The sequence below is a fragment of the Armigeres subalbatus genome, chromosome 3, assembly GCF_024139115.2.
Source record: "Armigeres subalbatus isolate Guangzhou_Male chromosome 3, GZ_Asu_2, whole genome shotgun sequence".
NCBI classification, from domain to species: domain Eukaryota; kingdom Metazoa; phylum Arthropoda; class Insecta; order Diptera; family Culicidae; genus Armigeres; species Armigeres subalbatus.
The window spans coordinates 208,866,018-208,889,983 of record NC_085141.1 but is presented as its reverse complement, the minus strand read 5'-3'; the positions used below and the strand labels follow the sequence as shown (position 1 = coordinate 208,889,983).

Below are 23,966 nucleotides of genomic sequence, written 5' to 3'. Positions count from 1 at the left end.
GTGTTCGCCTCCGATCTGGCAGGTACGAGACGGCGTGGAGCGCAGCGAGGTGGGCAGACCAGGTGCAAAACGACTTGGCGAGCGTGGGACGTATTCGTAAATGAATGAAAAATGAATGACTTGGATAGATCGGGAGGTTGAATGAGTCGTTCCAAGGTAGCTGTCTTGAAGCAAACCTAATGAAAAATTTCCTGAATTCTTTCGAGTGCCAGCGTATGGACCAGGTAACATGGAGACCAGACTGTTGAAGTGTATTCTAAAATGCTCCTGACCAATGTGCAGAACAGTGTTTTTATACAGTAAACATCGCTGAAGTCGGAAGCATGACGACGGATAAAACTCAGCACCGTGTATGCCTTAGATGATATGATGTTGATGTGTTCGTTAAATCTCAACTTCGCATCGATGGTAACTCCTAGGTCGCAAATAGAGCTGACGCGTTCCAAGCCACCCGGTCCAATGGAATAATGCTGCAGAATAGCGTTGGCGGTTAACGCGCATGCCGTTGTTGCCACATCAAACAAGCAAACGATTAATGTCGTCCTGAAGATCATCACAATCAGCACAAGATGCAATATCGCGGAAAAACTTCAGGTCGTCAGCATATGAAATCTTGCTTGATGAAATCACTAAACCAAGGACGTTAACGTAGATGACAAATATTAAAGGAGATAAGGCTTTTGCAAAATCGACATATATGGAATCAACTTGTTGCTTGGCTTCAAGCTCTCGAGATATGGTTGACACGTTACACATCAAATTTATTGTTGTTGAGCGGCTTTTCTTAAACTATGCTGGCAGCTCGAGATAATCGGTGCAGCGGCTCTATACAATCGTGCGTGGATCAGCTTTTCGAAAACCTTGCTTAAACAGCAGAGGATGGATATTCCCCGATAGTTGGTGACGTAATTTCGGATTTATGGACCGGTACTATGGACGCGGTTTTCCAAGCAAATGGAAACACTCTGTCTTGGAGCGAGCGGTTGAACACTGCAGCAAATCTTAAAAAATGTAGGAGGACGATGGTCTGTTCCTGGGCCTTTGGATGTGTCAAGATCATCCAGAGCTGTTCGAATCTCATCAGGAGAAAACTGAAACTATGGCAAGCTGATATTGTAGGAAGGTATTTGACCAAAACAATTCTGGCGACGGACAGAAGATGCTCTACGGAAAGCACTTTCGAAGTAGGTAGCAAAAAGGTTAGCTGCTTCATTGCTTGTTCTTGAAGTAGTTCCATTAAATTTCACCAAACTGGGGATGCCGTTGTCATTTTTCCTCTTTTTGATTTGATATCCGCTCGTAGCCACGTTTCCGTGAAAACGAGCACGTCATAGGCACAGCTGGATAACGCCAAACGAAGCTGATTATTTTTTGTGCGCAACCCTCTCACGTTCTGGTAGTAATCAGATATCATGTGGTTTGAGAAATGCCGAGCGCTGGTAGGCGTAACTGACAGAGGCGGTGAATCATGGTTTGGTGGCCTGCTGGCTGAGACAGATATAAGGAGCGGCCTTAAGTTCACCAATCACACTGCGGCTGGAATCACGTGAGATGTCAGGTTCTTCTTCTTCTTCTTGGCATTACATCCCCACACTGGGACAGAGCCGCCTCGCAGCTTAGTGTTCAAAGCACTTCCACAGTTATTAACCGCGAGGTTTCTAAGCCAGGTTACCATTTTTGCATTCGTATATCATGAGGCTAGCACGATGATACTTTTATGCCCAGGGAAGTCGAGACAATTTCCAATCCGAAAATTGCCTAGACCGGCACCGGGAATCGAACCCAGCCACCCTCAGCATGGTCTTGCTTTGTAGCCGCGCGTCTTACCGCACGGCTAAGGAGGGCCCGAGAGATGTCAGGTAGTGAGCCGATCCTACTAGAAGTGTACTTGCCTGAAGATGGTTGCCGGAAGACCCTCTCTCCTGATTAATACACAGGACCGGGACGACTGTTGAATGTAGACTGGAATGGGTCGACTGTGATGAGCGGATAAGGGTCTTCCTCACGGCCAGCGGCAAGTATGCGTTCCGGTGTCCGATTGCGGGCAGATATGCATCTCGGTGATATGTTTGTCAGTTCGTGATCGGTGTAATGCGTGGCGAAGTCAGACGTCAAGTTAACAGTTTCAACTGATTGCTATGTTGAAAAATCTATGCGTTGGCGAGCGGATTTGAGGCGCTTGACAAAGATGGGGCAGGCGATACTCCAGGAAGAGTGACACACGTCGATTAGTTCATCGTATAGTGAGGTGTGACTAGTTTTCAGCAGATGACAATTGATACATTTTACGAAATCAGAATCACATTTACTAACTTGATGAGCCTCTGCACATTTCGGACAGCATGCGGCTTTCTTGAACAGCTTTGTGTCCGTACTCGGAACAACTGAAGCAACGCGTGACATCAGTTGCTTCGATCACTCTACAGCGTTCCCAACCAATTTTCACTCGTTGTCTGTTGATGAGATCTTCAAATCCACGGGCATCGGTCTCCAATGTAGCTGACATGGTTATCCATTCCGTGGTTTTGTTATTTAAGTTTCTGGATTAGCTCGTCCGCATTCATATCCTTACAAAAACCGGTTAACCTGATTCTTGGTCTTAACGGCTTTTGAATTTCAACGTCATTCTTTGTCTTGAAAACTACAGAGGCAGTGCTGGCTAGCTTCAACGGATGTTCCCACGACTCACACCTCACAGAAATTTCACCATGATCCCTCCAACGTACGTCCTTCACTGAATGTTCCACTGGATCGAGTTTCGAGCAGATATCAGCCTTTGTAGATACTGCGGGCTGTTCTTTTTTTGGCTTGAAAATAACCATTTGTTCTATTTTCATGACTGTGTTAGACTTGCGTTGCGGTATGACAGCAGCCGGAGGTTCAGCAGGCGACCGCAGGTCCACTGGAATCCTGTCTGGATTTTTTTCAATTTTGCGTCGCTTACCTGAACGAAGCAGACCGCCCAGATCTAAAGTGACTGAATCATGATTGAAACACTACCCGAATTATCTTGCGCTTTGCGTTTGCTTCTAATCTGCAAAACCTTAGCTGAACGAACCACACTTGCAGATGTTGGGGTATTTACACAGAGTGATTCACAGGACTTACTATTATTACTGTCAACTAACTCGGTAGACACTACTTCCCGCAATATTTTTTCAAAGTGTGTTTGCCATTTCTGAAATATCCGTGAGACTTTCTAATTTATTGGAAATTTCGCCCAATCGTTTTTTACTGTGCCCATCGTTTCGATCCTTGATTGGCAAAGCACGGCCGGAAACAGAAGCAATCACCGCTCATTTCTCCATCCATTCCCGCGGGCATCATGCCCAAGCAAGAGCAGCTAATGCACAACAAAAACAGAGGCGAATGATGATTGAAACAAACAAAAATTCTTCTGAACTGCGCTACGGAATCACTCCATTTTTATTGTGTTAAACGCGGATAACGTTCACATGACACTAAAACGGGGTTTGGTGAAAACACGAACTGATGTACACACGTTAAACATTAAATTTATAAAATTGATTAAATTTATGCGAAGTAATGGAGTTATAACCTAATCACACACCATCAACACAACCGAAAAAAAAAATTTTTAGTAATTTCTTAACTTTTGGAGATATTTTACGTTTTGTGCTGACAATCTCTTAAAAATATTTTTTCAACGTATCTTTTTATTTTCATTCCTACATTTTTTGCATGTTTTACAAAGTTTTAGATAATATAAAAATGCGCTGTTTGGTGGCTATTGCGTCAAAAAAAAAAACTTGAAAAAAAAGGAAAGACAGTTTTATTGGACGGGCAAATTGTGGCAGTTAATCTCATACGCATAACAAAATACAAGTAATGAACTTTAAATTAACACCTGAAATGTAGAGTTGTTAGCGAATGAAAAGAATGTTTTATCAAAAACCATTTCCTACTATGCAATGCAGAAATCAATCTCCCATCACAAGTAAATGAACCAATGTACCATGCGTCTCCATATGCTTGCATGCTAATTACAATAGATTTAAGCGTCGTTGCTCGCTAGATTTTTTATGTTACAGGTTATTCGACTTCTTCAATAGATGGGAATAGCAAGTGCGGGGGGAACATTAAGTTTCAGTGCAAAACGTAAACAAACGAGCATAAATTCCATACAAAAATGCAAGATGGCTAAGTTGGGGATATTGACAAGTCAGAACACCCCCCAATAAATGCATCCTGGTTGCTCCCTCTCTGGAACGAGAAAGAAAGAAAAATAGCCTTCCTCATATTATGCTTTTCAAATAAAATGTGGGTCCATTGGTAAAAACATCCACGCGAATCTATGCTCTTCGCCGATCGTCGAGCCCAACACGAAACTATCGGGCCACATCACTAATTGTTTCACAACTTCCAGTCTGAGCAGTCTTTCCTAGTAGGGAGAACTACACCAGCCAAAATAAGAAAAAATCGGCATCAGGAGTCGTTTAATGTTTAAGACAAATTATTCGGCTTCATTATAATTTCACACGCGAAAATAGAAGAAAGATGGAAGCTGGAAAAGAGCATTTTTCCAATTTCAGCAAAAACTGCACAAAAACCGCCAAATGGTCCGAACGAAGGAAAACATCACGGGAGCAAACATTTAAACGACATTAATCGCGTGCGGCACACTGCTCGATCCTCGACGAGATGAATTCGTTACAGTGGGATTGTAAAATGGAGCAGTTCCCATGTACAATACACATACTGTTACTGATCCTTTAAGCTCGTTATTAAAACAACACTGGAGTTTCATTCCAGTGACAAATTCCGGCGAAATCGAGATTACAACTTATCCATGTAGATTGATGTGTATCGAGTTCACCCCGATCCTAGCGTAAAATTTCAAAATTGCTTCTGGGTTATAATCAACATCAATACCGAACTTCCCTATCAGTTTTGGATAAACAATCGAAACATAATTTCCAACTTTAATGAGAATTCCAAACACTATTCAGAGTGTCGTGCGAGTAGTTTCGGTTCACCATCATCGTTCGCTCATGGATCCATCGGATCGTCCTGGTTTGAGCTGAACAGCAGGAGCCCAATGACGGTGGCTTGGATATCGGTTGTTTGCTTTTGTTTGCACGTTGCATACTCACACATTTAGCTCCAAGAGAAGCACAGTAGAACGGAGTGGACAATTTGCTCCGCATACCCTAGAAAATCAGGAATTCACCAGAATACTTATATTTGCCAGTTGTCCTTGGTTGTATGAAATTCAGTTTTGTTCAATGGACCTACCGGTTTGCCCCACTGTTTGGAGTGGTCAGCAGCAAAAGCAGCACAATACTTACCAACAACGTGCAGATGTACTCTGGCACTTATTTTTGGCTCTGTCGACACCTGGCACTCGTATATTCCGGCATCACGTGCCTGAACGTACTTGATCTGCAGCGTCCAAACGCCGCTGTTCTCCACGTAGAATGATTGAAAACGTTCGTCGGCTATAAATGTCATTCTGCATAAATCAGCGTTCGGTCCAACGCAGAGAGGCACAGGTGAGAGGTTTCAGATTTCAAGCCCAACGTCCGAGTTCGGATATTTTGCACATCGGCAACGGTCACACGACACCACGCGGATGACGGCAAATGTGTAGTGAGCACGCCATATGCAGACACCAAGAGGTCATTTGGGAATAAAAAGAGTATAGAGGCAGAGGTTGATTTCGCATTAATAATAATCGATTGCCATCATCCGTCCATCCGTCGGTCCATCCATTCGGTTAGGTTGTCATTTGTTGACCGTACGGTTTCATCGGTGAATGAGGGGGATAAACCAGACCGGTCCCGTTGACGTCAACATCAAGAGCGGCACCGTTCGAATCACAGTAACCCATTCCGGCGTTCGTTCGGTTGTCCAGCGACGTCAACGTCAGATGGAAAAACATCGCAGCAGCCCGCGCGCAGTCGAAGGTGCGAATCAGCATCGTCCCACGGCGCCATATTGAATGACAAAAAAAAAAGAGGAAGAGACAGAAAAAAACGAAAAGTGTGAAATATTAATAAGAGATTGATAGCAGCAGCACCAGTACAATAAATGAAATATGGCGAAAATTCAGCAGATTAAGAGTCACGAGCTATTAAATCTCCGTCGAAAATTGAATCGGGCAGAATCAAGTTGCCGCCACTTGCTTCGATAGGCGACAATAAATCTCAGAACGATTCTGGGTTCATTCAGCAGATTTAATGACAAATATTTATTGACTTGTTGGATGATGCTCGGCGCTTCGTGTGAAAGCAAACGTTTATCAGTGGCACTTAATTTTATCGAAATATATTGTGATAGAGCCAGCTATACAAAAATAGTTTTGCCATTCTTATTTGTAAATAGCAGTCTCAATTTACAATGAGTTTACCATAGGATAATCCCACAAAAACTGAACAAAAGTAAGATGATTGAGGTAGAGGCTTCCCTTAGAGGAAACGTTTTTGAACTGGACCTAACATTATTAACATATTTTTTCGATACAGATCAAAAATTTTAGGCAAAACTCAACGCTCTGGGGCACTTTCATTCCGGAAATTCAATACGGACATAAATACTCTTCAAAGTGCATGTACATTTGTTCGAACATCGGAAACATCCATAAATTACGTAACGCTTAGAGGGTTACCTGAAGTGTTACTATTCATACAAAATATTCAGATGATCCATACAAGAAGTGTGATATAGAAGGGATATTTTATGCGTTACGTAATTAATGGATCTTCCCTAGCTTCTTAAAACAAAAGAAAAAAAAACACTAATTCCGAAGAAAAAACTTTTTCAAGGATTCTTTTTTGAATAAGTATTTTTGAACGAGGATTCATAATATATAAAAATCTCGTTTTGGACAAAAATGCCATATTTTAATTAATGTTACATAATGTTTAATTATTAATTTTTATAAAATTTTCAAAACGTTCAATGATTTTACGAGCGCCCTGGGTTGAACTTTTGTGGTATAGAGTAGAGTGGGGCAAGAGTACGCACTTAGTTTTCAATCGATCATGTGGCCCTTATGAAGCAAGCTTCTGCATATCAAATCAGTGTCGATGATTCATATACTCTTCCTTTATGTTACCCAGTGGAGAAAATATTGAAATTATTGAGATTCGTTTTAGTAGAACTCTTATTGCAAGACAAGTGAAAAACGCACTCTTACCTTACCGGTGGGGTAAAAGTGCGCATCGGGTGGGGTAAGAGTACGCATTTATCCTATCATGTGCTTTAAGTATATATTAACACAAATAAGAGTTAATAACATTTAATTGATGTTTAAGGAGAATGTTTAAAGATTACGTAACTCTTAAAGGGGGACGGGGTCCTAAAAATGTGCACTTTCATACGAAAAACCATTGTTTTTTATATATACAAAAAACTACAGAGGTATAAATATATATCAGGCTTAGCGTGGAATATACAAAGGCATTTTCCTTAAAGAAAGTCCACCAATCACGTAACATAAAATTTGGCTATTTCATCACCCCTCCCCCCCTATCTTACACTATTTGTATGAATCCTCTAAAAATGATATGGATCGTCACACAACTCACAACCCCTACCAGCTAAAAGTTGCGTAATTTATGAATGTTTCTTTTGATTAAATGAAATTATCATTTAGATGAAATTGTGTTTCGTACTATGTTTAGGTGTACAACAAGTCCTAGTACTGTTTCATTATTTTGCTTCAGTGCTTTGTTCGCTAATGCCTTTCTAACACCGAATTACTTCAACTTATCCTAAAAACTTGTGATAATTTCGAATTCTGTCCCTTTTTTCTTAGTTGTGGATCTTTACGCTTTGGAAGAAGTCTTATTTCGGCCGGAGATACGGGTTTGACATCATAACTTGAAGATTCATATGCGTACTCTTGCCCCACGGGATCCTGCGTACTTTTACCCCACAGTCCTAAAAATTATTCAAGTAATGGTTTTGACTTCTTGGAAAACCAACCGGATTGGTGTTCTGTACCATAAAGTACTCTATACAAAAGGTTATCGAAATGGTATAATGTTCACCTGATTGAACGTATATATGGTAATGAAATACTAGTTGCGGAAACCCAATTATTTTTAGCAAAATGACCAAAAAGTTATCTAACTCCATATCTCCCTTGTTGTTTATTCAAATCGTTTACAATTACACATGATAATAGTTGGCCAGAATACCTGTCAAACTGATGCTGTGCTGCTAGTTTACCTTTTTTTATTATTTGAAAAAATCAAAAACGTACTCTTACCCCACGCGCACTCTTGCCCCACTCTAGTCTACCCCTGATTACTATTAACTACAGGGTGCGGCAGAAAATAATGCGAAAATGATTATATCTAAATATTGGGTTAATTCGAGTAGCTAGTGACTAATTTCTGTTGAAAGTACACACTTAGTTTTCATTTCTGCAGCTCAGCAAAAATCCGCTCAGCCGTGCGCCAGCTAAGTAAAAAACTGATATTCCAGCAGACGTTTGTTAGCTTATTTTCGGCAAAATATTTGCTGATTTTCAGCAATTTTGACAGAAATTTCGGCAAAAAACATGTTTGCTGGGGCACGGCTGTGCGAATCTCGGTTAAAGTTCAAGATTTTGCTGAGATCCCGGTAAAAAAAAATTAAGTGTGTATATTTGTTTATGTTTACACCCGATTCTTTTTTACACGGGGGATGCGTTCCGTGTAAAAAAAGTTTTCTGTTCAAAATTCGAAAATCCGTGTAAAAACAAAATCGGATGTACTTTCAAATGTTGCATCGAGATATTGTAATTGTTTTACTGCAAATTTCTAAAAATGTGCGCAAAAGAAGTGGCTACTAGTTTGTTGCTCACCCAGAAGACGCCGAATTAGATTGCTATGGTGGTAGGATGTCTTTTGGCCACAGTTTATCGCCGTAAAACGTCTCTGCAGGATGGGTCTAAGCAGCGGAAGCCGGGAAGTGGACGTCCATGCTTTGCACGTGTGCCAAACGTGATCAAATCGGCTCATGGAAAGATTGCTCGCAACCTGGTGTGTTCCATCAAAAAACTGGCCAAGGAAGTCCAAATTTCTGAGAAATCCATGCGAGAATCATCAAAGAAGACTTGCATGTACCTTCCAGCGCTTGAAAGAAAAGCCATTTGATTACGGACCGGGTGTAGGAACTACGAGTGACTCGTTCAAAAAGATTGCTTTCTTTGTTGAAGAAGGAAAAACATATGGTCCTGTTCTCCGACGCGAGAATCTTTTCAGCATCGATGCTGACGCCAACGGCCGCACGGACTGGCTCATTTCACCGAAGAAAATTGTGGATGTTCTGCAGAAAATGAAGCTTAAATTCCAAACCAATCCGGCTGATGTCATGATGTTTGGCTTGGTGGCGTTTGAAACTGCCGCTTGTTTTCATTTATCTCGGGTTTAAAACCAATACCGAAGAATTTATCGGTATTTTAAAGGACTAAGTGCTTCCCTTGGTGAAGGCCAAATTCTCCCATAATCGTAACGTTGTCGTACAGTATGATGGAGCGCCGTTTCACACGTCCAATCGACCCAAAAATGACTAAAGGTCAACATGAAATTTTGCTCGAAAGATTTGTGCCCCCTTAGCACTCCGAATCTTAATCCGTTGGATTATACGATTGGGGCATATGTTGAAGCACGAGCCTGCAAACCATCGCGCCCTTGTGTGAAGACCCTAACATGTACATGGCAGTCGATGTCGGAGGACTGGGTTCGGAAGGCGTGTTGTAGCTCCAGCGTCGGTTTGAGGATATTATTAATAAAAATAGAGCACACAATCAGTAAATTTGTTTGAAAGGACTTTATAATGATAACTGAACTCGAAAATGTTGATATTATTGCTTTGAGTAGTTCAAATGGGATTTGAAAGAAATGGAAACAATTTTCGCATTATTTTCTGCCGCACCCTGTATGTGTTCGCATCTTGTAGGTTGATCACCATTTGTCAAATAAACAACCCAAAACGCGTAATTTCCCAGTCCGGTATAATTGAGGTCATAAAACCCACTACCTTTCCAGGATTTGCAGTCCGAATATCTCCTGGTTGCATAAAGCCACTATTTAGAAATTTAGATCTACCCTTGTACAATGCATTACAACTGCAAAGCAGATGTTCCGAGGTTTTACGTTCCATGTTACAGAAACGACAGATATCATTCTGAATCTGGCCAATATCTTCAAGTGATATCATCTGCTCGGGCAGTGTCCGGTTATTAGGCCAGTAAAGGTGCAAAGAGTTCTCTTGCTGAGCTCCAACAGCTTTTCGGTTACTCTAACGTTAGGAATTAAAAATCTCTTTGATTGAGCACACTTTTCGGCAACTAACCAGTTGGTCATCAACCTTTGTGCTTCCCAGGATTTCAATTCCATTTTTATGGTACAGTATGATATACCGCAGAAAGGTGCTGGGCCAATAAACTGTGTGTTTGAACCTCGTTTCGCGAGCTCGTCTGCCTTCTCATTACCTCCAATGCCACAGTGTCCTGGAACCCAGTACAGATTTACGGAGTTCTTTTGGCACACCTTTCGCAATGAAAGAATGCAGTCCCAGACAAGTTTTGAAGTACATTTAAGCTACTCAATGCTTTGAGTGCCGCTTGACTGAAAATACAAATATTTGCATATCTATATTTCCTCTCTACACAGATATCAGCACATTTCATTATAGCAAAAATCTCCGCTTGGAACACCGTTGGATAGTTTCCCATTGCCACTGAGTTTGCTATCCCAGGGCCGAAGATTCCTGCTCCCGTTTTTCTTCCTATTTTTGAGCCAGCTGTGTAGAATTTTATAGAACCGTCCCGAACAGTGGGACCTCCGACATCCCAAACCATACGTGATGGTTCATATATGTTGTAAGGAATGTCAAAGTTCTCCACAGGTTTCATCCAGTCTCCATTCATATTCATTTATTGTATAGTATTTGAAATAATGTTAAAATTCAAAATTAAATTCAGTGCGCAATAACGAGAAAACAAGCCTTCGTCGTGGTTTAATTCTCGACTAAATGTTTGAGTACTATGACGACAGCCATACTCAATATGGCAACAATATTTTGTGGTGTTCTATATAGTAAAGTTAGCTTGATGTCTCCGAAGGCGCGAACTCTATATCGCCATTCGAAAGTTAAATTGGTGCAACTGCTAAATGATGTTTAAATATAAATAAATGTTGGTTTCGCGCTGGGCGTCCAGGGCGCTTTTATTGGTGCGGCTGGAATTTTTTTAGTCGACCGGAGTCGAGGAAAACGGTTTTGCGCCGCGTGAGTATAGTGAAGCGAAAAGTGAAACCGTCTATCGACCATAAATCGACGGTACGTCTTAAACCCTACGGATCATCTGAAGAGAACTCGGCGCGTTGAGTACATTCTCAATAGCGTACCTCAGAGCCGGATTGGAACCGAAGAAAAATGATCATTCCATCACGGGCGGTCATAGCCGTAGTTGGCGAAACCACACGGTTGGCCCTTGTCCTTGTCCCTTCCGTCCAGCTTCCAACCACTTCACAATTTTAGTTCGGACATAATTGCACGGGCTCGTCAGCTGCGCACCGTCCTGCAGCTAGGCGATTCTTCAGTCTCCGCCATCGTTACTGTACAGCTTCACCGCCTTTGGCCCCGAACCGGTTCGTCGCCTTCGCGCCGGCGAAAACCAGCAAGTCGAAGAAAGAGAAAACCTGCGCAGGCATGTGTGTAGACATATGTTCTGAAAACATTTCCATTGCCGTACCAACCCAAAACTGTGTTCAACCCGAAGCAAATAAATCTAATAGAATGATGGGAAAGAATATCGAGTAGGGGGAAAGACGGCTTTGGCAGGTTTTGTTCTATTATTGGCAGGGGGATTTTTGTCGACCAAATTTTATGAAATTTGGACACAATATTCTTTGGCATGCAAAGAACGTTTAAGCCAAATTTGAGCCTAGTCAGTCATAAAAAACCCTGCCAAAACCGTCATCCCCCTACCTAGATCCGTAAAATTATTTTTTAGTTGGAGCAATCGCTGTTTGCCTTTTTGTTTCGTTCCGTTTCGTCGTTCATTCGCTTCGCAGAGTTTCTGCCGAGATTTGTAAGCGGATTGAAAGCGTTTGAGAGTTCAAAGGGAAGTGAAATCAACCGGGGGTTGGCCAAGATGGTGACTTTTTTCAAATGCGTAAAATGCAAAAAATACCCAAGAAAATTGTTATAGCCAGAACGTATCACCCCCTTTCCCCTGTTTGTAAAATGTTAATGTTCATACTGGTTAAAACAATTCAACTGCGTAAAAGCATCTTTGATGTGATCTAAAAACGATTTAATTATGACATGATTATAGATCTTACTTTGTCGTAAGACAAAGGATACAGGATGCAGGATATGTTTTTGCTTTTGTTACATTTGTCTTTACAACAAATTTGCCATGAATACAGACCTCATACAAATTACATACAGTATAAAGATCTCAACTTCGGATCATATGACAATGTATGAACTTGGCAGACCTTGTATACTATACACTTGAAGACAAATTAAAATAAACATCAAACACAAATATTAAAAAGGAGACGAGCCAGCCTCGGGCTGAAAGTCTCCTTAATAAAGACACAAAAAAAAATATATATATATTAAAAACTACGTAAATAATTCTTGGAAGTCGCGAATGTCGGAATGTTAGCATTAGCATTCGCATTGAGCAGCTCGCACCAATTCGTAGGTGGTACAAGCCTGGACTATTGTATGAGAGTAGCGTCACTTTCATCCGTTACCACAGATATTGATTCGGGTCTAATCACTATCTCTTAGATGGAAACAATGCACTTTCCAATAGTCGAGAATTGTCCTGAGCACGTCCTTGCGAATGCTGAGGAAGGGGAAGGATGGTTAGTTGGACACCTACTTAAGAAAGATGCAGACAACTCTACGACCTCTCATAGGTGTCACGGGAGGTTATGGAATTCTTAGTGTAGGATGTATCGATATTGAATCCGACCACTACCTCGTTGCAGTATGCTTGCGCTCAAAACTCTCGACGGTGTCTCGAAGGCTTAACATTGGGCGGCTACAAGACGGTAGACTAGCCCAAGAATACGCGCAGCAGCTGGAAGTGGCACTCCCAACGGAAGAGCAGCTAGGGGCAGCATGTCTTGAAGATGGATGGAGAGATATTCGATCCGCCATTGGTAGCACCGCAACCGCTGAACTTGGCACGGTGCCCCCAGATCAGAGAAACGACTGGTATGACGGCGAATGCGAGCAGGCAGTTAGTAGAAGAGAAGAATGCAGCATTGGCGAGATTGCTGCAACATCGCACGAGGGCGAACAAGGCACGATACAGACGGGCGCGGAACAGATAAGACTCGATTTGCCGGAGGAAAAAGCGTCAGCAGGAAGATCGAGACCGTGAAGAGACGGAACAACTGTACCGCGCTAATAATACACGAAAGTTCTATGAGAAGTTAAACCGTTCACGTAAGGACCACGTGCCACAGCTTGATATGTGAAAGGACATAAACGGGAACCTTCTTACGAACGAGCGTGAGATAATCCAAAGGTGGCGGCAGCACTACGAAGAACACCTGAATGGCGATGTGGCAGACGAAGATGGCGGTATGGTGATGGACCTGGGAGAACGCGCGCAGGACATAATTCTACCGGTTCCGGATCTCCAGGAAATCCAGGAGGAGATTGGCCGGCTGAAGAACAACAAAGCCCCTGGGGTTGACCAACTACCAGGAGAGCTATTTAAACACGGTGGTGAGGCACTGGCTAAAGCGCTGCACTGGGTCATTACCAAGATGTGGGAGGAGGAAGTTTTGCCGCAGGAGTGGATGGAAGGTGTCGTGTGTCACATCTACAAAACTCAAAGGTGCAGCCCAATCGGGTTGTACGCAAAGGTGACGTTGAACTACGTAGCTGTATGTAATGTACAGGTTTTCGACTATTCTTTGCGATGTGACCAAACCAAGCGTTTTTCAATCTGCTTTTGTTGTTTACCCTTTGCTCCTGAGGTTGAGTGAGCATTACGGAAACTGGCGATGTATATAATTTTTGGACCAACATTTGAAAAGGAAGATAAAAATAAAATTTTCAAATAATCGAGGATGAACAACACGTTCACGATGAAACCGTTCACATATTCAAATTATCAATTGATAAGAACTCGTTAGAGAGTAAGAATCGTTCGATAATTGTATCTCGATTCGAAGCACTGGTAAATGCTACTTTTGAACTTATTTTCCTACATAACACCAAAACACAATGCCAAACATCCGAACTTCATTGTTGACATTAAATTGGTATTACATTTGGTTTAAAATTTGAAAAGCACAACACTGGCTGATAGTGTACAGTTGCAACTTTCGCCGACGCAAATTGGAACAGAGACTAAGCACCCGTCACTAAGTCTGTCTAAGCCCCTGGTGGCTCATTACAAAAAAAGCCCTTCGCGAAAGCTGGGCTGTCAACGGCGTTTGGTGGTCATTCTATGCAGGAAGTCGGAGTAGACGCGACAAAGAAGTTTGACAGTTTATTGATAATAATTATTATTCCTTCACGTGAGTTGCGTCGGACTTAGCGTTTATTACTCCGGCAGAAACCTACGAATCAGCAAAAGAAAGTTTACCAGAACGCATTCACTGCAGCAGCGAAGAAGATTCTGGTCCGCGACGTTAGGTATAATGGACGTTAGGCATAATGTATGTTAAGCCTAACGTTCATCATGCCTAACATACTTATGCCTGACGTATTTATTCCTAACGTACTTATGCCTAACGGGGTATATCCGAAGATATCCGAGCTCCTCTATTGGCATCAATAGACGTAAGCAAGAAGCTGGCGTCAAACGCCCCAAGCTTTCGAGAGAAAACGCACGTTTAAGTTAGCAGAAACGAACTGCACCAGCTAAAAGCCCTGCAATGGCGGACATAAGAAGCTTTCAGTTAATAACTAAAGAAATGCTAATAGATTGCTAATAGAATAGTTGAAAAGCAGGCCAAGTTCCAGTTGGAATGTAGTGCTATGGAAGAAGAAGTTTGCGATGCACTTACGAGATTGACTGATTCACCGAAACCGAGTGCTAAACTGTTAGCAAGTTTTTAATAGTAAACATTATCATATATAGATATTATAACACACTAGAGTCAGTTTTTACGCGGAGAAAATGGGCCGCGTAAATTAAAACAACGTAAAAGAACGCGTAAATCCCAAAATATGTCTGAATGAACCGCGGAAATCCAGAAATTCGAATGAAAAAAATCGCATAAAAAGCGATGCCTGTAAAAATAACCGCGTAAAAAACGACTTCAGTGTGCATCGGGTATGAAGCGTTGACTCATCCTTGATCGAATGGTCGAAGAAAATTGAAAATCCATGGAGAAACGGCTGAGATATTAACGATCAAAGTCTATCATATTTTCGTGACGTTTTTCAATTTTTTGCAATCGTAAAGTGTACCCCAATATTGAAAAGACAGACGTAGTTCTACGTCAAAAGGGCGATAAGCTGGATTGTAGCAACTACCGCGCAATCACATTGCTGAACGTCGCCTACAAGGTACTCTCCCAAATTTTATGCCGTCGACTAGCACCAACTGCAAGGGAGTTCGTGGGGCAGTACCAGGCGGGTTTTATGGGCGAACGCTCCACCACGGACCAGGTGTTCGCCATTCGCCAAGTACTGCAGAAATGCCGCGAATACAACGTGCCCACACATCATCTATTCATCGACTTCAAAGCCGCATATGATACAATCGATCGGGACCAGCTATGGCAGCTAATGCACGAACACGGTTTTCCGGATAAACTGACACGGTTGATCAAAGCGACGATGGATCGGGTGATGTGCGTAGTTCGAGTTTCAGGGGCATTCTCGAGTCCCTTCGAAACCCGCAGAGGGTTACGGCAAGGTGATGGTCTTTCAGTGTTTGCTATTCAACATCGCTTTGGAAGGGGTAATAAGAAGATTAACACGAGTGGTACAATTTTCAATAAGTCCGTCCAGCTATTTGGTTTCGCCGACGACATAGATATTATGGCACGTAACTTTGAGAAGATGGAGGAAGCCTACATCAGACTGAAGAGGGAAGCTAAGCGGATCGGACTAGTCATCAACACGTCGAAGACGAAGTACATGATAGGAAGAGGTTCAAGAGAAGACAATGTGAGCCACCCACCGCGAGTTTGCATCGGTGGTGACGAAATCGAGGTGGTAGAAGAATTTGTGTACTTGGGCTCACTGGTGACTGCCGAAAATGACACCAGCAGAGAAATTCGGAGACGCATAGTGGCTGGAAATCGTACGTACTTTGGACTCCGCAAGACGCTCCGATCGAATAGAGTTCGCCGCCGTACCAAACTGACAATCTACAAAACGCTAATTAGACCGGTAGTCCTCTACGGACACGAGACCTGGACGATGCTCGTGGAGGACCAACGCGCACTTGGAGTTTTCGAAAGGAAAGTGCTGCGTACCATCTATGGTGGGGTGCAGATGGCGGACGGTACGTGGAGGAGGCGAATGAACCACGAATTGCATCAGCTACTGGGAAAACCATTCTTCGATCATACTGCAAAAATCAGACGACAGCGGTGCGATGGGCCGGCCATGTAACCAAAATGTTGGACAGTAACCCCATGAAATGGTTCTTGACAATGATCCGTCAGGCACAATAAGGCGAGGTGCGCAGTGAGCAAGGTAGATCGCTTGAGTGGCAATTTACGGACACTCCGTAGACTGCGTGGTTGGCGACATGCAGTCATGGACCGAGCCGAATGGAGAAGACTCTTATATACCGCACAGGCCACTTCGGCCTTAGTCTGATTAAATAATAATAATAATAATTGGAAGGGGTAATACGAAGAGCAGGGATTAACACGAGTGGAACAATTTTCAATAAGTCCGTCCAGCTATTTGGCTTTGCCGACGACATAGATATTATGGCACGTAACTTTGAGAAGATGGAGGAAGCCTACATCAGACTGAAGAGGGAAGCCAAGCGGATCGGACTAGTCATTAACACGTCGAAGACGAAGTACATGATAAGAAGAGGCAAGGATGTTAACGATCATTCAGTAATTTGCGTTCGGTCATTTAGTGGTTTGACAATAACTCATTCCAAAAGCTGAAATTCAAAATCTGTTGTACAGTGGACTTCTAGTGGGAAGGTTTTTCTATAACTCTGCCTAATGATTCGTTGTTAGAATGCAACTAGTAACGGAGTTATGGCTATAGTTTCAGTAACTTAGACCGAATGATAACAAAATTCCAATAATTTAGTTTTAATTACTGCAACTAGCGCTTTAACTCCGTTATTAGTTGAATTCTAACAACGATTCATCAGGCAGAGTTGAAGAAAAACCTTTGCACTAGAAGTCCACCATACAACATGATTTGAAATTCAGCTTCTGGAATGTGTTATTGACAAACTACTAAATGATCGAACGCAAATTACTGAATGATCGTTAACATCCTTGGGAAGAGGTTTAAGAGAAGACAATGTGAGCCACCTACCGCGAGTTTGCATCGGTGGTGACGAAATCGAGGTGGTAGAAGAATTTGTGTACTTGGGCTCACTGGTGACTGCCGAAAATGATACCAGCAGAGAAATTCGGAGACGCATAGTGGCTGGAAATTGTACGTACTTTGGACTCCGCACGCCGATCCTATCGAATAGAGTTCGCCGCCGTATTAAACTGACTATCTACAGAACGCTTATTTGACCGGTAGTTCTCAACGGACACGAGACTTGGGCGATGCTCATGGAGGACCAACGAAAGTTTTCGAAAGGAAAATACTGCGTACCATCTATGGTGGGGTGCAGATTGCGGACGATACGTGGAGGAGGCGAATGAACCACGAGTTGCATCAGCTATTGGGAGAACCATCCATCCTTCACACCGCGAAAATCGGAAGACTGCGGTGGGCCATGCACGTACCTAGAATGTCGGACAGTAATCCGGTGAAAATGGTTCTGGACAACGATCCGACGGGCACAAGAAGGCGAGGTCCGCAGCGGGCAGGGTGGATTCATCAGGTGGAAGATGACTTGCGGACCCTCCGTAGACTGCGTGGTTGGCGACGTGTTGCCATGGACCGAGCCGAATGGAAAATACTCTTATATACCGCACAGGCCACTTCTGCCTTAGTATGAATAAATAATAAATATTAACAGCAAGCTGATCAACCAAGACTTCCGAGCATTTTTTATGAATAATCCGAGTGCTAAGTCCCATCACTGCACAGTGGCTAAAATTGTGTTTTGAGCGCGTTTATTTAATAGTACCTTTATTATGAAATTTAGCGTAATGGTGTCTTCGAGACATTTAATCAGTAAGGTAATGCGCTTTTTTGGAGGTATTTAGCTTACTGATCAATCCCCCTAAAAGTGAGACAAAAAAATATTTTTTCCACTTCACAAAAATAAGGTTTGATTCTTCATAAAAGTTCCAGCAGAAGCTCTCCTGAAAAACTTCGTGGAAGACACCAAGTTCGTAATTCCGTTACTTTTGGAGATTTTTACGTTTTATGCTGACAACCCCTTAAAAATGGGTTTTTCATCGTATTTTTTTCATTTTCATTTCTACATTTTTTGCATGTTTAAGAAAGTTTTAGATAATATTGAAATACGTCGTTGTGTGGAATAAAAACTTAAAAAATAAAAAAAATATAACAGTGTTATTTGATTTTTTAGTGATATTTGATTTAACTGCTACTTAACACCGGGCAAATTGTGGCAGTTAATCTCATTCACATAACAAAGTACAAGTAATGAACTTAAATTTAATACCTGAATTGTAGAGTTGTAAGCGAATGTAAGTAATGTTTTATCAAACATCATTTTCTACTTTGAAGGTAGAAATCAATCGCCCACCCCAAGGAGTTGATAAACAAATGCACCATGCGTCACCATATGATTGTATGCTTATACATCGAACATGTTCAAAACTTGTTGGCATAAAATGCAATAAATCTCCGAAAGTAATGAAATTACGAACTTGGTGTCTTCGACAAAGTTTTTCAGGAGAACTTTTGCTACAACTCTCGCGAAGACATATATCATCCATGTCGTAAAGTGAAAAAAGAAATTCATCTCACTTTTAGGGGAATTGATCATAAGGCTGAATACCTTCAAAGAAGCGCGTCGACTTACTAGTCTAAGTGGTCACGGCTGCTTTCAGCCCTTTCCCCCGTCAACTAGCAATGAGCTTTCCATAACAAAATATTGAATAATTGAATTAATTTTCCCAAATAACAAAGGCATGAATGTAATAAATGCAGGAGCTCCATCTCTTCGGATAGATCTAAACATGATAAAACCGTTTTTCCCAAAAGAAAAAAACAATTTCAAAAATAATGATTAGAGCGGGGTAGGTCATTTAGCACAATTAGAAAATAAAGATTCTTCTTTGTCTTTTTATTTATCAGCTTACCATTTCTCTTTTTGAAACATTTTTTCCTTGTAAGACGCATAGCAGTGTTAAGGTGACACGGGAAGCACGAACATTCATCAAATCGTCATCATTTTCATCATTGAATGCTTAATTTTTTTTCTACAACAAATATGATTTTGAAAATGTATCACCGGCGCGTGCTTACTCGTGATCTACAAGCTGATACATTTACAGTTACATCAAACAACTGAAAACCGAAATACGCCGCCCCAAAGTTACGAGGTGAAAATGCTAGAAAGAGACAAAAGATAGGAAAAATAACACGGTGTTTAGTGCCTCCCCTTGTCACCTTAATGAAGTACAAAAAAGTGATTTTGCTTATGCAAAGATAGTGTTTGTGATACATTCTTTATCATTTTCGGTTTATTTTCAGGCGTTTGCTCTATTCAGGAATTTATTATCCATTACGGTTCATTGGAAATGCTTCAATTAAATGAGTTTCCGGCAAGCATGGATTAATTTAGCAATTTCAAGAACCATGTACTCAACATGGGTTATTTTTCTCGACAAAATTAAATCAAATCTGGCTCCGTCACCCATGTTTGTTCAAAGCTCTCCATGCAAAAACACCTTGCGGCTTAGTATGAATTTAATATTCATTCCACAGTCGAATAAATAACGTCGGCGGTTTTGTGTGAATGTTGGCATTTATAATAGGAGGGCATATTAGGAAACGTATCTGATGAACGGGATGTTCGTTTTCTGTCATTCGTTGTTTGTCGTTCGTCTGTTCCCAACAGCACCACCGCCTTTGCGAGCAGCGTGGTTGGTTGTTTGACTGTTTTTAAAAGAGAAAGAACTTTCTTCCACTCCGTTAGGTTTCCACGGTAAAACCCCAAATGCAGCTAGGATCATTTCCACGGGTAAAAGGTACGTCTTCCTTACAACTCTGTTAGATACCCCTCTACCGTATCTCTACTTCCCTGTCATGTACGAGAGGGCACGGCATCCCCATCACACATAAAGACAGAACCATACACTCCCACAATAATGTCTTGGCGTTGTTGGAGCCGGCAGAAATTCCCTTCCGAATTAAACCGCTGAGCTCTGGTGTTGGGTATGAAAATAGGTGGTTTAAGACTGCAACTGCAACATATTTCATCTCGATGCTGAACGGTTTCTGTAGTTGCGAACATTCCTTTGCACCTTGGGATATCACATGGGCGTGAACAGATTTTTGGTTGCATTTTCAATGTGGATCCACAAATGCCATGCGTTAAAGCCTTTTACGTTCAGTTCAGAAATCGAGAGAACTGGATTTACGCAACTGGTTGGGCACATATCTGTTCTAACAGGTTTCGATTGTTCAAGGTTTCGGTCAACAAATTCAGAAATATTCAATATTTTTATGGTCGAAAGGAAGAAAAGAATTTAAACTGTACAAAACATGAATGTGCCGTTAGACGCCTTTGCCGATGTTCAACTTTATGCATAAAGCAATCTTTGCAGCTTTCCAGTTCCAGTTTCAGAGGAAAAATTTAACTTAATAAGTAACAAAGCTTATTCCAAGTGAAATGATTCTTATTTGGAAGAGATTAGTGTTTCCCGCGTGTACAGCATTGTTTATAGAGCATAGAACCTAGAAATTATGTAGACTCCCCCTTCCACCAGATCAATTTACGTAGGAACTCTCATACAAAGGGAGAAAGAACTTCTGGTGCCAGTGCTTCTTCTGACAAAGAAGATTTATGTGCATCGTTTGCTTCTATCTCAGACCACTAAGAATGAACCGAAATGAAGAGCGCACCGCACAGTGCACATTCTCGGCATCGAACGTCGTTCAACATATTTCTCGAATTAAATCGAAAGAAAGAAGCAAATACTACTTTGTATCGCATGATCCGTTTATAACTCCTCTAACGACATTCTGCAGCAATCAAAAAGAATGAGCGCCTCCCCGGCACTCGGGCAAACTAAATTTGATAAATGATTGCTCAGTGTTCGGCTCTAAATTATATTGTTTTCAAGTCCTGGTCCATCCCGGCTCGCATGGAAAGTTATCTTAGACCAGAATGTGTACACAATTTAGGATCGCCCGGGGAGATGCGGAATTTAATGCTGTTCGACATAGTTGTTGGTTGGACATGGTTGGCCAAGATGTGCACTTTGTAACAAGAAATGAACGAATGCGAGCGGAAGCTTGGGCTTATCTTCCTGCAGTTTGAGCAATGTGCTCAGCATAGCTGCCGCCACGCGGAATGATTCAAATTTTCGCTAGAGTGCACAAAGAAAGAAAGCACTTGTACAAGAAGTGGTTGTCGGATTTTCTTGTCACAGTCGCAACTGGTTCCTAAACGGGTAGTCTTCATTCACAGTTTTCTCCTCTTTTTCCGCTAGACTAGTCTGACGGAACCCATCAATTCCGTTCGTTCATGGTGCCGAATATTGGATAAGGAGCTTGGTTGTTACATTCCATACTTTTTTTGAAGTGAGACACATTTGGAGAATGTTTAACGTTCAAGATACAATTTAAAGCTTGCAGGAACAACACTTTTAAAATTATTTTTGATTCTCTTTTGATTCCAGGCATGTATGTGACTTGGTAATTAACATTTTTGCGCGAATTTTGTGTGCAGAATGAAAAGAGGGTGAAGATGCTTCATTACGCTTTCAGTTGTTCATTTTTGTGCATATTTTTACCCCAAACCACAGTAATCCGATACAATTTCGAAATTGCAAAAATCTTAGTTAAATTTTCAATGATGGTTACTGCTCCTTTGTATTCATATCATGCACCTTTATCAATAACGATCGATAGCAAAGAAAGGCAAGGTAAATTGTTTTGTTTCTCATTTGTTTTTATATCTAGTTAGTCGGCTTGAAATCAATAAAAAAAATCGGAAGCGTTGTGACCCGACCGCCCGACGTAAACTACGCAAATTGTATTTCTAGCATCATGAAAATATTAGGTTTTAAACGTTTAAACATCCATGCGAATACATTTAATGCATCGTCTCCCTCCGACGCACGCTTGTGATTCCGTTACTGACGCCAATTTTCTAACGTCGCCAAGTGTTTTGTTTTGTTATTTGACAAAAGAAAAACGTCTCGGATCAACTTTCTCCTGCATAAAATTGTGGTCCTGAAAATCACCATGCGAGTAAATTTATTGTAGCGTTTCGCTCCGACGCGCGCCAAGTGATTATGGTTTGCACTTTGAAAAAGTTCGCTCGGATTAAGAAAAGGTTCGAATTATTCTCAAACCACATTTTAAATCGCTAACAACACCAACCAAACTCAGAATCATGCGAGAAAATTTGACTGGCCGTTAAGGCCGATACCAATAATAAAAAACAATTTTGACTCCCTCTCTCGGGTTTTTTGCCCAAAAATAATATTTTGAGGGGCCAACGGAAAAATGTGGGCAATTTTGAGGATTTTCAAAACATTCTTAAACTAATCCAAGGAGTTTTATTATGTTTTTTATCATTTTAATTTTTATTTTGATTATTATCCCTCCTCCCTGACCTTTCGAAGACCAGTAGGACATAAATTCAATTTAATATTTTTAACGGCCTAATCTGCCACAGGCTATCTCTCGACTAATTTTTCACTTTTGCCCGCATATTATAGACGAGTTTGTACAATCCCATGTAATTCCACCACTTAATTGTGCCTTGACAGATACGTATTTCGACCTCAACAGTAAGGTCGTCTTCAGTGTCTCGTACAAAGTCGAGTCAAGTACGAGACACTGAAAACGACCTTACTGTTCAGGTCGAAATACGTATCTGTCAAGGTAAAATTAAGTGGTGGAATTATATGAGATTGTACAAACTCGTCTATAATGTGCGGGCAGCAGGGACTATGTCCAAGGGCTTGACGATCGCTCCCCAGGCCATCTGCGAGTTGTGGTGCCTGCCTGGGATGTCGTGGGGTTTGACAGTGGGCCCTCACAGATAAAAATATGTTGTGATTTTAAATGTATTTTCATGCACATATTTGAAGCATGCAAATAAACGTAACATTCAATCGATCTCACTACTCTTTTAACTTGAAATAAGTTTAAACTGTGCTGGCTTGTAAAATTCAGTCAAATTTAATTGAATATCGAATGTCAATCCATTTGATGGGATGAGCTGCAATTTTACACGTCGTTGAATTTTCAAAATTATTTGCTGTGCTGTTAAACTTCTACAAAAAGCTGCATGTATCAGCAAGAAGGCTCCGCCAAAGCGACAGTGTGCCGCTCAAAGCGCGCAAGCCCAAGTCCTGGTGTTAAGTGGGACGCTAAATAGCCTTGACACGCAGCCCTCCGACTAGACAGGAGGTTCACGCAGGCCCAATAAGCCGCCTTAAAAATCAACCATTACGAACGACATAGAAGATAATACGTTTCGATACAACCGGCAACGACCTAGGCGACGAATAAAGGATCACGATTGGAAGCTTGGAACATGGAACCGCAAGTCGATGGACGTCATCGGTGACATGAACGCTCAAGTAGGAAGGGAGGAAATGTATAGACCGGTCTTCGGACCGGATAATCTGCATACCGTATCGAACGACAACGGCCAACGATGCATAAAGTTTGCAGCCTCCCGCAGAATGGTAGTCTAA

The 23,966-nt window shown here is 41.7% G+C and overlaps 1 protein-coding gene across 4 annotated transcripts in view; it reads right to left on the bottom strand.

The window, feature by feature from the left end:
* LOC134227861 (zwei Ig domain protein zig-8-like) overlaps positions 1-23,966 on the bottom strand; it is a 706,001-nt gene that overhangs the window by 64,420 nt on the left and 617,615 nt on the right. For all 4 annotated transcript variants that reach the window (XM_062709547.1, XM_062709550.1, XM_062709548.1 and 1 more), the window contains one exon: positions 5,310-5,473. In XM_062709547.1, coding sequence (XP_062565531.1) covers positions 5,310-5,473 — 164 coding nt within the window. The remainder of the gene's footprint in view (positions 1-5,309; positions 5,474-23,966) is intronic.